Raw genomic sequence first — 13856 nt, 5'->3', positions numbered from 1 at the left:
GGGGGGGGGTCCGAGAGGTGGAGGAGGACCGGGGGGGAGGGTCCGAGAGGTGGGGGAGGATGGGGGGGTCCGAGAGGAGGGGGAGAACTGGAGGGGGGTCCGAGAGGAGGGGGAGAACTGGAGGGGGGTCCGAGAGGTGGGGGAGGATGGGGGGGTCCGAGAGGAGGGGGAGAACTGGAGGGGGGTGGTCTGAGAGGAGGGGGAGGACCGGAGGGGGGGGTGGTCCGAGAGGAGGGGGGTCCGAGAGGAGGGGGAGGAGTTGGAGGGGAGAGGCTGGAGGGCAGGGGTTGTTGGAGGGGAGAGGGAGAGATGGGGAGAGGCTGGAGGGGAAAGGGAGAGATGGGGACAGTCTGGAGGGCAGGGGGTGTTGGAGGGGAGAGTGAGAGATGGCAAGTGGCTGAAGGAGGTGTTGGAGGTGTGAGTGAGAGATGGGGAGAGGCTGGACTAGGGTGCAGTGGAGAGCAAGCGGGGTAGGAGGCTGGAGGTGGAGAGATGCTGGAGTTAGGATGTTGCAGGGGAGAGCGAGAGATGGGGAGATGCTGGAGTTAGGATGTTGGAGGGGAGAGGGGGAGATGGGGAGGGGAGATGGGGAGGGGAGGATGGGGAGAGGGAGGGGATGGGGAGAGGGAGGGGATGGGGAGAGGGAGGGGATGGGGAGAGGGAGGGGATGGGGAGAGGGAGGGGATGGGGAGAGGGAGGGGATGGGGAGAGGGAGAGATGGGGAGAGGGAGAGATGGGGAGAGGGAGAGATGGGGAGAGGGAGAGATGGGGAGAGGGAGAGATGGGGAGAAGCTGAAGGGGGTGTTGGAGGTGCGAGCGAGAGATGGCGAGAGGCTGGAGAGGTGGGGTTGGAGGGGAGAGGGAGAGGCTGGAGGGCGGGGGGTGTTGGAGGGGAGAGCGAGGGAATGAGGATGAGCGAGAATGTGTGGTAAGGGAGATAAACGTTTAATGAGAGCGAGAAGGAGTGAATAAGAGTATGAGAGTGAATGAGTGTGTGAAAGAGTAAGTGAAGAGGACAGAGAATGAGAGAGCGTGAGAAGGAGCCAGTGAGAATAAGAAAAGGGAATTTTAAAAGTGTATTTCTGTGTATAATGTTTTGGGGGTATGTGGTGAGACCGGAAACCTACCCCCTCCAGTCTCGTGTTTACGGTGTCGAGAGGCCCCTTTAAAGATCTGAAACCCGAGCCGACGAACCAGTATAAATATCTTTTCGATCACAGTACATACTCTCATCGGCCAGCGGACTCCGACACGGCGAGAACAGTCGCGGCCACGGGACAACAACCAAGGGCGGTGTGCGGTGATGAAAGAAAGGCCGGGACCCTCGACGATGTTAAAGAACCAGGGCCGTATGCCGGTGAACGAACAGCAGCCTCCCCCTGTCCCAGTGAAAAAGCCCCGGCCGTGAGCTGCGGCCTAGCCGGGCCTCGGCGCCCCCCCCCCCAATCTGACGCCAAATTTCCCCCAGCCCTGCTTACCGCTGCTCGCTCGCCGCTGTCGGAGGCCAGCCGCTCTCCGGTGACTCTCCTCCCGGAATACCCAGGCCGCATCGGAGCTCAGCGCTCGACTCCCGGGTCTCATTTACTCGTTTTCACCGGGCTCTCTCCGCTCCCCCTCACCCAGTTTTTGTTCAGGACACAACATGGCGGCCGGGGAGCGCATGCGCCCTGCGAGGTGTGTGTTGTGTCAGGAGAAGGAGGCAAGGCTGAAGCCCTGGGTCTTCAGCTGGTGCAGGGACAACAGACAAAGCTGGTCTCATCAGCTGGTGTAGGGGCAAGAAGCAAGGCTGAAGCTTTGATCTCCTCAATCTCTTAAAATAGGCGAGTATTAGGGCAACACACACACAATGCTGGAGGAACTCAGCAGGCTAGGCAACATCTATGGGGAAAAAAAAGTACAGTTGGCGTTTCGGGTCTGCTGTGTACCTCCAACATCTTGTGTATGTTGCTTGTTTTTCCAGCACCTGCAGATTCTCTCTTGTTTGGAAGTATTTGGGTGATCCTTTATCAATAATTTTATTTAATAAGTGTTATGTACACTGGATAATAAAGATAATTAAGATTAATACATCAAATAAATATAATTAGATTTTGCAATGATAGGAAGAACTTAAATGTGCTATGTAATATGACATCAAGGGATTTATAATAATTTTTGTAATAGGTCTACTTTAAAAATACACATTGATAAGTCCACAGGATTTATATTGTCTCTAAAACTAAAAATAGGTTCCATGGTAGCTTAGTGGTGAACACAAAGCTATTACAGCTCAGTACATTGGATTTCGGAGTTCATTTCCAGTATCCTCAGCAAGGAGTTTGTATGTTCCTTCCCATACTCTCTGTAAACTGTGTGAGTGTCCTCTGGGTGCTCCAGTTTCCTCCCAAAATCTAAACACATACCTGCTATTAGGTTAATTAGTCATTGCAAATTGAATTGTCATTAGGCTAGGGTTAAAAAGATGGGCTGGTGGGTGGTGGGGCTCGCTGGGTCGTAAGAGCCTGTTCATCTTTTTAAAAAATGGTTTGGAATTGATCGAATTGTGGAGGTTAGTGTAGGAGTGATGTTTGAGGCTAGCATAGGCTGAATAGCCTGTTTCCATACTGTATGACTCCATTAAAATCCTCCTCTGCAATAGGGCAGGGGATGGAGAGATGAGTGAGCAGAAATTAGATTTTAATTCAGCCTAGTGAAGAATAAAACACATTTGATCCCTGGGTAGGATAGATCAACAATTATTAAACAAATCAGAAATATGAAACACAAATATGAAAAACACATAAAAGTGGGGAGAAATTTAAACTTCATTAAGGGTGATTTTGGAGCGGCATAGCAGTGTAGTGGTTAATGTCAGCGACCTGGGTTCATTTCTGCCTTTGTCTGTAAGGAATTTGTATATTCTCCCTGTGACTATGCGAACTTTCTCCAGGTGCTCGGGTTTCCTCCCACGGTCCAAAGACGTACCGGTTAGTAGGTTAATTGGTCCTTGTAAATTGTGCTTTGATTAATGTGATGTTAAAATGGGATAGTTGTTGGATGGTGTGGCTTGTTAGGCTGCAGGAGCCCGTTCAGTGCTGTACCTCTAAATATAAATAAATAGAAAGGATGTCCCTTTAGAACAGAGATAAAGAGTAATTTGTTTAGTCAGGGGGTGGTGAATCTGTGGAACTTATTTTCACTTATGGTTAAGGAGGCCAAGTTATTGGGTATATTTAAAGCAGAAGTTGATAGGCTTTTGATTAGTTAGGGTGTCAAAGGTTATGGGGAGAAAGCATGTCAATGAGGTCGAGAAGGTTAATAAATTAGCCATGATCAAATAGCAGAGCAGACTCAATGGGCCAAATGGCCTAATTCTGCCCATGTCTATAGTCTTACATTAATATCATTTGCCAGCTCTTGGCATGCAATCTGATACTGCTCTGTCTTGATGATTTAGTGATAATTGTAAGGGTTGTTCAGGGAGGGTAGCACCTCTGGTGAAGGGGTTTATCATGTCCATTTTGGGGCAGCTCACTCACCTTTGGGCCCCACTGGACATTCACTCTCACCCTGTGGCTTTAAGTAGTTATTTGCATACAACAGCGGACTGACATTTATGCACTGCTTCTACAAGTGGGCTAAACCAGGTGAGGGGAGTAAGTGGGCCTCATACCTTGGTGAGACAGACATGCCCGTCCAAAAATGAAACGTCAGCTCCAGCGGACTGGGCAGATGAGCTCAACAGTGAACTCCAGTGGCCAGGAAGTCAGTTCTGCAACGCTCCGTGGAGAATTCAGGGAATGACAAGGCACAGAAAAATTCATGGTCATCCACTGCAATGAAGAAAGACTACTCTTACTACCGAACCTGGACTTCCAAAGTTAAGAGAGTGGAGCTGCCATAGTGCAATGGCTTTTCCGCATTAAAACTCTCTCCTATGTCTCCTATCATTGTCGGATACAACAGAAACTGCCAACTGCATGGAAGCAGATAAAAAAAATCATTCTTAACTCCTGTATCATGCAACAAGAAAGTAAGATGAAGTTCAAAGTATAGTTATTATCAAAGTACATATGTCACCATATACAACCCTGAGATTAATTTTCTTTCACAGTAAATACAAGAAACACAATTCAATCCATGAAAGATCACACCCAACAGGATGGACAAACAACCAGTGCTGCTTTCCTGTGACAGTGCTCTGTGTGGATGTGCTCAATGGTGGGGAGGACTTTACCCATGATGGACTGAGTCATATCCACTACTGTACTTTGTATAGGCGGTTCCATTCAAAGATATTGGTGTTTCCATACCAGGCCAGGATGCAACCAGTCAATATGCTCTCCACCAGCCATCTATAGAAGTTTGTCAAAAGTTTTAGATGACAAAGAAACTTAAGGGACAAATTTGATTTTTAAAAACCAAGAAATGACAAGGAGTCTTCCGAGTCACAAAGAGGATCAACATAATACAAACTTCTAAAGATTTGTGGTGGAGGCCTGGTATGGAAATACTAATGCCCAAAAAATGAAAAAACCTACAAAAAGTAATGGATACAGCCCAGAACATCACAAGCAAAGCCCTCCCTAGCATTGATTACATCTACATGGAGTTCTGACACAAGAATGTAGCACCCACTATCCCAGCCCATGTTCTCTTATCGCTACTATCATTGGGAAGGAGGCACAGGTGCCTTAGGTCCCATACACCCAGGTTCAGGAACAGTTACTACCCCTCAACTATCAGGCTCCTGAACTGAAGTGGATAACTTCACTCACCTCAATACTGAACTAATTCCACAACCTATGGACTCACTTTCAAGGACTTCACAACACATATTCAGTATTATTTATTATTTTGTTTGTATTTGCACAGTTTGTCTTTTGCACATTGGTTGTTAGTCAGTCTTTGTGTAGTTTTATATAGATTCTATTATGCCAGAGGCACAGCCACACTTGCAGGATGCTTCCGTCACAATCTTCACTGATTTAATTTGATGCAAACAACACATTCCACTATGCTTTGATGCGCATGCAACAAATAAAGCTAATCTAAGGCATCCAAAGGATACATTTGGTTTGAGCACATCTTTCCCTCAGACAGTAGACTGGATTCAATCTTACCTTAAATATCTGCCATCATAAATCTCTCCAACAGTGTCTAGAAGAGGTTCATGAGAATGATTCCAGGAATGAAAGTGTTCACATATGAGGAGTGTTTAGGCCTGTACTCGCTGGAGTTGAAAAGAATGGGGTGGGGGGTGATCTCATTGAAAATTTAAAAGATGATGTGGAAAGGACATTTCCTATGATAAGTGAGTCTAGGACCAGAGAGCACAGCCTTAATAAAGAGACGTCCATTTAGAACAAAGATGAGGAAAAAATTCTTTAACCACAGGGTGGTGAACTTATGGAATTCACTGCCTCAGGCAGCTCTTGAGGCCAAGTCCTTGGGTATATTTAACATGGAGGTTGATAGGTTCCTGATTAGTAAGGATGTCAAAAGTTATGGGAGAAGGCAGGAGAATGGAGTTGAGAGGAATAATAAATCAACCATGATAGAATAGCAGAGCAGATTTGATGGGCCAAATGGTCTAATTCTGATCCTATGTTTTATGGTCTTAAAGCAGTAAAGATAGACATTTCTCAAGATTGAAGTGAACTATTTGATTTGCATTTCAAATGGCTCTCACAATTTGGAATTTTCCATTCCTTTTTCAGAAAGAGAAAAGCTGAGTACATCAAGCTCCATTCCCTTTCTACCAGCATGCAGCTCAGGTATTCATGATTACCTGCTCCTTGCACTAGACAATTCCAAGAGCAGTCTGAGTATTCACAGGTGCATATCACACCTAACCAAGCATAAGTCATTATGGCTAGAAAAACAAAAAGGTCAGCAAATTCTACATTGTCTAATTAATTAAATTTGGAGTTAAGGGATAAGCCTACCCAAGGGGACAGGAGATTTGATAGAGGTATAGACAATTATGAGGGGTATAGATAGGGTAAATGCAAGCGGGCTTTTTCCACTGAGGTTGGGTGAGATATTTAAGGGGAAACTGAGGGGGAACTTCTTCACTCACAGGGTGGAGTGTGGGGAATGAGCCGCCAGTGGCATGGGTCTAGACGGTGAAAAATGGAGGGTGCTGCCCGGGCTGACTGCCTGCCCCTTTTCCGAGGCTACGTTCGTGCCCAGCTGTCCTTGGAGAGGGAACATGCGGTCGCAATGGATACAGTGGGGACTTCCAGAAGCAATGGGTCTCCCGGGGTATTGACTGTTTTATAGACAGTAGTAACTGTATTTTGAGTATACTTACTGTCTTGTAAATATTGACTGTCTGTACCTTGTGCATATGTAATGTAAATAAACTTTTATAGTTTTGTAAAAAAAAAAAATTAGCTGCCAGTGGAAGTGGTGGATGCTGGGTCAATTTCAATATTTAAGAGAAATTTCGATAGGTATGTAGATGGGAGAGTTATGGAAGGCTATGGTCCGGGTGCAGGTCAATGGGACGAGGAATATTAATAGTTCATGTTTCAATACATGGGTTTCAACTCAAAGAAAAAAATGGCTGGAGTCACTCAGCACTTTCGTGCAAGGGTATTTATTCGGTGCGTCAAAAATCAAACTTACAAAAATATCAAAAAGAAAACTGCCAATATTTACAAAAAGGTATCTACCAGAAAACACAATTATAGCTGCATACTATGTTCGGTGTGAACTCCTGGCAGCTCAATCTCTCTCTCCCCAGCTACTGAGGCAAACTGTCCTAATTTTCAGCACCAGGACAATCTTTAATTACCCACAAAGTTAACTTAAAACTACACGAATTAGAATATGATGCACCCCACAATGTAATTACAATCATATTATAAAATAAACAGAAATATCTACCTTAAATACAGTAAAGTAAAGGCATCCGTTAGTCTTGCGAGACCATGGATCTGCGCTTGGAAAGTCTTCACTCTCCAGGGCGCAGGCCTGGGCAAGGTTGTATGGAAGACCAGCAGTTGCCCATGCTGTAAGTCTCCCCTCTCCATGCCACCGATGTTGTCCAAGGGAAGGGCATTAGGACCCATACAGCTTGGCACCAGTATTGTCACAAAGCAATGTGTGATTAAGTGCCTTGTTCAAGGACATAACACGTTGCCTTGGATGGGGCTTGAACTCACGACCTTCAGGTCGCTAGTCCATGCCATAACCACTTGGCCACGTGCCCACACTTAAATACAGTACATAAACAATATATACATATTTACAAATCCCCATCCCACTATGTGTATGGCAGGAAAGGTATCATAAAGCCAAAACCTTTATAAGAATATACCAGGGGGGAAAAACATTGAAAATTGAAGTGCGCACACTCAGCACAACAACAGTAGAATGTCACTGTTGTGTGTATGTGTATATATAAAACTGCGCTCTCCGTCACAGTTCAGTATGGACTAGATGGGTCGAAAGTCTGTTTCTGTGCTTAGTGTTCTATGACTAAGGCAAAGTTAACAGTGGGAGTCCACAGTAAAAGCAAGAACTTGCAACCCACTGCTCAGTTAATTTTCTAAATTTATAACAACCGTCCACATCAGACAACCAGGTGCAAGCAATGCAGATATTTCCTCTTCTGTTTCTCGTTCAGAAGCAGTTCCTGGGTGTCAACATCTCTGAGAATCTATCCTAGGCTCAACATATTGATGCTATTATAAGTAAGGCACAACAACAGCTATATTTCATGAGAAGTTCTGAAGAAACTTGGTACCTCACCAAAGACTCACAAATTTCTACAGATGTTCCTTGGAGAGCATTTTAACTAGTTGCATCAGCATCTGGTACAAAGGGGCCACCACCAGTGATATTAAACCTGATTCTGATTCATTATCAAGAGTTAGCAGTTACCTCATTGCACAGATGACATCATAAAAACCCTGAAAACCATTGTAAAATTAACTGCAGACAGATTTTATTAATCCATCTGGTCACATTCTATATTCTGTCATTGAAGTGTTTCACTGTGAGGGATTATTTGTTGCTTTGTCTTGTTCAAAGGGATTTCAATCACCATAAAATCTTCAGCCAATGTCACTTCCTGTCCTTTCAGTATCTGTTCAGCTTGATTCTTCAGTTCCGTGATATCATCATCATCCCCTTCAGCAGCAAGGGCAGTAGGCTTGTACCTTTGACTGAAATGAGTAAGGATCAGCCGTTTACCTTTACATAATTTTGCAAATTCTGCAGCGGTTTTTGGCGTGCAGTGTCCGCGTTCCTCAGCTTTGTCAGACTGATTATCATTTAATGTGGCCTCATGCACCAGAACATCTGCATCAGCACAAAGTTCTTTCGCCTTTTCACCCACCGGTCTCGAGCAGTCTCCCAAAATGCATATTTTTCGACCCGGAATCGGAGTTTCCAGCACATCCATAGGATAAACAGTAACGCCACTGTTAAGAGTGATGGGCTGTCCATTTTTAAGTTTCCCATACAGAGGTCCTGGCTGAATACCTAGATTATTCCGTTAACAACATTTAGGGGGGAAAAGAAAGCACAAGTTAAAAAAGTAAAAGGAAAAATAAAAAAGGCAAACATATCAAATTTTAAGCAACACACACAAAATGCTGGAGGAACTCAGTAGGTCAGGCAGCATCTATGGAAAAGAGTACAGTACAGTCATATTTTAACTCGGCCATGGATGGTCCCAAACAAGAGAAAATCTGCAGTTGCTGGAAATCCGAGCAACACACATAAAATGCTGGCAGGATTCCGAAGGGTTTTGGCCCAAAACGTCGACTCTACTTTTTTCCATAGACACTGCCTTGCCTACAGAGTTCCTCCAGTATTTTGTGTGATGGACGGTCCCAAGCCCAGCTGCGAAAGAGGGAGGGTTGGGCATGGGGCTAGCAACCCCATCCGATAAAAACCTAGAGTTTCAGAAACACCAACAGAAGCTCCAAAGTCCTCATTCATGGAAGAGGAAGGATCTTCACCAGGACAAGACCCTGGCAAGCTGTCGGCTGCCTATGCCCCAGTTAAGGGTGATGAGCTTTAAGTATGTATCATATTTTGTAAATCTAAGGTAATCTTTTTTACTGATTTGCCTTCCCACAAGCGGTAGTATTTAAATAGTACTGTTCAGTAGAATTTAAATTTTTGGATTTAGACAATTTTATAATGCAAATTTAAATGTCATAGCTTCAGAAGTAGATTCAGTGTGTTTCTAACAGTTCGTGTTTATTCACAATTTACTTTCCACAATAACCTGCAGAGGTAATCAGATCATATGACATAGGAGCACAGTTTAACTTCTTATTTCATAACCTACTCTGTAACATTCTTTCTATTCTCCCCCTCCCAAAATTTAGTTTTCAATCAGGCTGGAATATGACTGTCCAAACCCAAATTAAGACCACTTACAAAAATAAAGATAGTTGGAGAAAACCGTACGGTGGCACGGTAGGGTAGTGAATAGCACAACACTTTACAGTACCAGCAACCCAGGTTTAATTCCCTGAATGGAGGCGACCGAGGAGATAGGTGTATCATTTCTGTCGCTTGCAAGGATACATGCCAGGACAACACCCAACCTTCAGACTGCAATGCACTTGAAAACAAAATGGGCTGGAATGGGTAGACTAGATTACGAAGAAAAATAATTCATCTTGCAGAGAAAGGTGACTCTAAATATTCAACATGAATACCAAGTAATCCAATCATGGTCATTCAGTCCAGGAATAGCAACTTAAAAAATAGGAAAATTAAAACCGTGGAGGCCAAAATAATTTTCTAAAGTCTTTCCAAAAATTTGTCTTAATGGAAGCAAATAAGCAAGCACAAAAAAAAGATGTTAAGGTTTACTCATTTTCAACTGGCATTTTCAAACAGTGGCTACAGCTCTAGATTCTCCACAGTAATGTTAGCCATCAGCTATTCCAATTATCTGTGGGCTGGTGTATATTGGAGAGTTTACTTATGTTTATATATAGAAAAAAAATTGTTATCACTTCATAAATTAGCTAAGGTTAAAACTAGTCACCACACTTCAAGGGAGCTCAGGCTAATTTGGATGTGGTTAAATGGTTATCTTATGGATTTCAAGAGGTTTTGATAAAGCAGACAGAAATAACAATTCCCTCTGAAGAATAGGCCAGAAGTAAAGGGGTAGGACTCAGAGTCATTTTGAAAAAGACGTAGAGAATTATTTCCAGTTATTGAAATCTGGAATGTTCTCCCCAATAAATTAGGTCCCACACCACCAAGTTCAGGAACAGTTATTACCCTTCAGCCATTAGGCTCCTGAACCAGCATGGATAACTTCAGTCACCTCAACACTGAACTGATTTCACAACCTATGGACTCACTTTTAAGGTCTCTACAACTCACGTTGTCAGTATTATTTATTTACTTTTTTTTTTATGTATTTTGCAGTTGCCTTATTTTGCACATTGGTAGTTTGTCAGTATTTGTGTAGTAGTTCATTAATTCCATTATATTTCTTTATTCTACTGTGAATACTCTCAAGAAAAAGAACCTCAGGGTATTATAGGTGACATAGAAAGTATGTACTTTGATAATAAACTTACTTTTGAATGTTAAGTACAAGAAGGTGAAAAACAGAGATGAGGCCAAAACCAAGACAAGACACCGTGTATGAAAGTTTTCAAAGAGATAAAACAGATATGACTAGCTCAGTGGCCTTAATTACCCATGGGCGTTGTGGAAGCGTAGTAATTAGTGTGACACTATTACAGCTCACGGTGTCAGAGTTCGGAGTTCAATTCCGACATCCTTTGTAAGGTACGCCCTTCCCATGAACTCGTGGGTTTCCTCCGGATGCTCCGGTTTCCTCCCACGTTCCAAAGGTACCGGTTAGTAGGTTAATTGCTGATTGTAATTGTCTCGTGATTAGGGCAGGATTAAATCAGGGATTGCTGGGCAGTGCAGCTAATTGGGTCAGGAGAGTCCGTACTGCGATGGATGGACACATAGATAGATAAATAGTATCAATGCCAGGACAAAAGTTAATTAAAGCAAATTTCTTTTAAAAAGTTATTCCCTCAGCTTTTACAGTATGATGGAGCCCCACTGTTTCTTTATCTTTGGGAGGGGAGAGAAGGGAGTATAACTTATTGTTTTGATCTAGTTCAACCCATTGCATGAATTTTTAAGAACCTCTGTGTACATCATATTGCCAGCAGTTAGAGGTTCTGACAACTGAATCTGAAGAAATCTAACAATGCAATAGACAAAATTACCCATATCTTTCAATTTCTGAGTCTGAAGTTTTCCTGGTCGTTCTTTCTCTTTGATTACAAACCCAAATGACGGTATGCGGTGAAAAAGCCTAAAGGCTTTTACAGTGAATTGTTCATGAGTCAAGAGATTATAACAGTCTTGCTGAGGGTCAAGGTGAATTGTTGTTCCTTGTAGTTCCTGTGGATGAAGCTGGTCATCCACACCATGCACAGAGGGGGGCCTCCATTCCTCAGGAAAACACTGATCTTCTGTTGGAACCAGTTCATGGACTACATATGGAAAGACCAACTGAGAGTGTGAAAGCTGCATGCATGCCCTCAGAAATTTCCTTAATCCAACTGGCCCATAAACTTCAACAGGCTGCTTGTTCGGGAGAGAACTACACTGGAGGCTCACTGTGCACAGCAGTCCAGGCAAACCAAACAGATGGTCACCATGGAGATGAGTAATGAAAACTTTTGAAATTTTACCTGAAAAAGAAAGATTTGTATATTATTTTTAAATCTGAGTCTTTAAAAAAAGATTTAAAATTAGTATTTATCTTAACTTATTGCCAAACAAGATTTAACTGTTTTTTGAATGGCATCTGAAAAAAAACTATTACATAATTTATATAATTTCTCATGTGTATGCTTCAATCAGTTAATAGACAGAATGTGAGGTATTGCTTCTTCAACCTGAGAGTGGCCTCATCATGTTAGAAGAGGACCAACATGTCAGAATAGGAAAGAGGATAGGAAATTAAGTGAAATTCTGCATTTTGTGGATGGAGCAGAGGTGCTCGACAAAGCAGTTTCCCAATATACATCTCACCAACGTAGAGGTGGCCGCAACAGATTTGCAAGCGAATTGTTCCTCACCTGGATTGTTAGGGTCCCTGAATGGATGTGAGGGAGGTGGTGAATGGAAAGACGTAGCACTTCTTCCATTTGCAGGATTAAGTGCCAGGAAGGAGATTGGTGGAGAGGGACAAGTAGAGGAGGGAATCACAGGGAAGCAATCCCTGCAGAAAGCCGAGGGCGGGGAGGAGGTAAAGTTCTCATTGAAACCTATGGAATTTTTAAAGATCCAGATAGGGTGAATGTTTCCTATACTGGGTGAGTCTAGGACCAGAGGGGTCAGATCAGAAAAGGAGGACGTCCATCTAGAACAGAGATGAGGATACATTTCTTTAGCCAGAGAGAGGTAAATCTGTGGAATTAATTGCCACAGACGGCTGCCGAAGCCAAGTCATGGAGATTACTTAAAGCACTGATTGATAGTTTCTTGTTTAGTCGGGGCGTCAATGGTTCCGGGGAGGAGGTAGGAGAATGGGGTTGAGAGGGGTATTAAATCAGTCATAATGGAATGGCGGAGCAACTCAATGGGCCGAATGGCCACCCTCCCCTTCCATCCGCGCTTTTTCCGTCTGTGTGTAAAGCCGGTGGCTGAGGGAGGCAGCGGCCGGCTGAGCGGCCGCTTGGTCGGGGAGCCTCACCTGCTCTCAGGTGGCTCCGCATCAGCTGGGTCTGCGTGCCCTCGCCGCAGTCGAAAAGCCAGCACTCTCCCTCGTAGCGCAGCACCACGGCCGAGGCCCCGCGGCTCGGCGACGGATAGGCCGACCCAGTGCCCAGAAAAGTCAGCTCCACCGACATTACGACAGCGGCAGCTGAAGCCTGTCCTCATGGAGCGGGCGGCTCGACCCCTCGCACATGCGCAGTGTGCCTCCTGTCACCCCTCCCCCTCAAAATCCACCCCTTCACCATTCCCGCTCCTGTATTGGCTCAGATCGCCACGTGACCCCGTCAATCAAAGACGGCGGAAAATACAAACCTGCAGATACCGGAATCGTGAAATCAAACCCCGATGATCGGAGGAACCGGGGTAGCGGACTCTCAGAACTGTCATATGTTATGAATTCCCAAATCAGTATAATAATGCCTCACAATTATAATAGATTTCTCCTGCGAACTGGTGAGTTTCAGGCGACTGCAGACGTCAATAAGACACATTAGAAAAACAAGAGATTCTGCAGATCAACAGTCACGAAATGCTGGAGGAGCTCGGCAGGCCAGGCAGCAGCTATGGAAAATTAGAGTAAACAGTCGGCGTTTCGGGCCGAGGCTTTCATCAGATTTTCTGCAGATGATGGAAATCTTGAGCAAACAGACAGTCCAGAGGAGGTTCACGAGGATGATTTGGGGAATTAAGGGGTTAATATATGAGATGTAATTGGCAGTTTTGGGCCTGTACTCACTGGAATTTAGAAGAATGCGGGGGGAGCTCATTGAAACCTACTAAATATTGAGAGGACAAGATAGGCTGGATGTGGAGAGGATGCTTCCTATGGTGATTGTATCCAGAACTGGAGGACACAGCCTCAAAATTGAGGGGAAACCTTTTAGAACAGAGGTAGGGTGGAAGTTTTTTAGCCGGAGTAGTGAACCTGTGGAATGCTCTGCCATAGACTGCAACGGAGGCCAAGTCAAACCAAGGTAGACTTCAGTTTGTGATAAGTACTCGTACCACTGGACCAAGATATCCGAGGTCAAGAAAGTGGAACTGTCCCAGTTTAATGGCTTTTCTACTTTAAAAATTCTCCCACACAGGTCTCCTGTCACTGTTGGAAACGACGGAATGTTGCACAATGTCTG

The 13856-nt window shown here is 44.3% G+C and overlaps 2 protein-coding genes across 2 annotated transcripts in view; both read right to left on the bottom strand.

The window, feature by feature from the left end:
• Positions 1-1666, bottom strand: part of smad4b (SMAD family member 4b) — a 112366-nt gene extending 110700 nt beyond the window's left edge. Inside the window, exon 1 of the mRNA XM_072252196.1 lies at positions 1479-1666. The gene's annotated coding sequence lies outside the window, so the exon portion shown is untranslated. The remainder of the gene's footprint in view (positions 1-1478) is intronic.
• A 4901-nt stretch (positions 1667-6567) lies between these two features.
• On the bottom strand, positions 6568-12900 carry elac1 (elaC ribonuclease Z 1). Its single transcript, XM_072251737.1, has 3 exons — positions 12701-12900; positions 11223-11693; positions 6568-8475 (listed from the first exon to the last, which is right to left on the bottom strand). Exons 1-3 carry the CDS (start codon positions 12855-12857, stop codon positions 7970-7972), a joined length of 1134 nt encoding a protein of 377 aa, XP_072107838.1. The 5' UTR covers positions 12858-12900; the 3' UTR covers positions 6568-7969.
• Positions 12901-13856: the final 956 nt, after the last annotated feature.

This window comes from Mobula birostris, chromosome 3 (genome assembly GCF_030028105.1).
Source record: "Mobula birostris isolate sMobBir1 chromosome 3, sMobBir1.hap1, whole genome shotgun sequence".
In the NCBI taxonomy this organism is placed as follows: domain Eukaryota; kingdom Metazoa; phylum Chordata; class Chondrichthyes; order Myliobatiformes; family Myliobatidae; genus Mobula; species Mobula birostris.
Note: the sequence above shows the minus strand (reverse complement) of the source record. Positions and strands in the feature narration are given on the sequence as shown.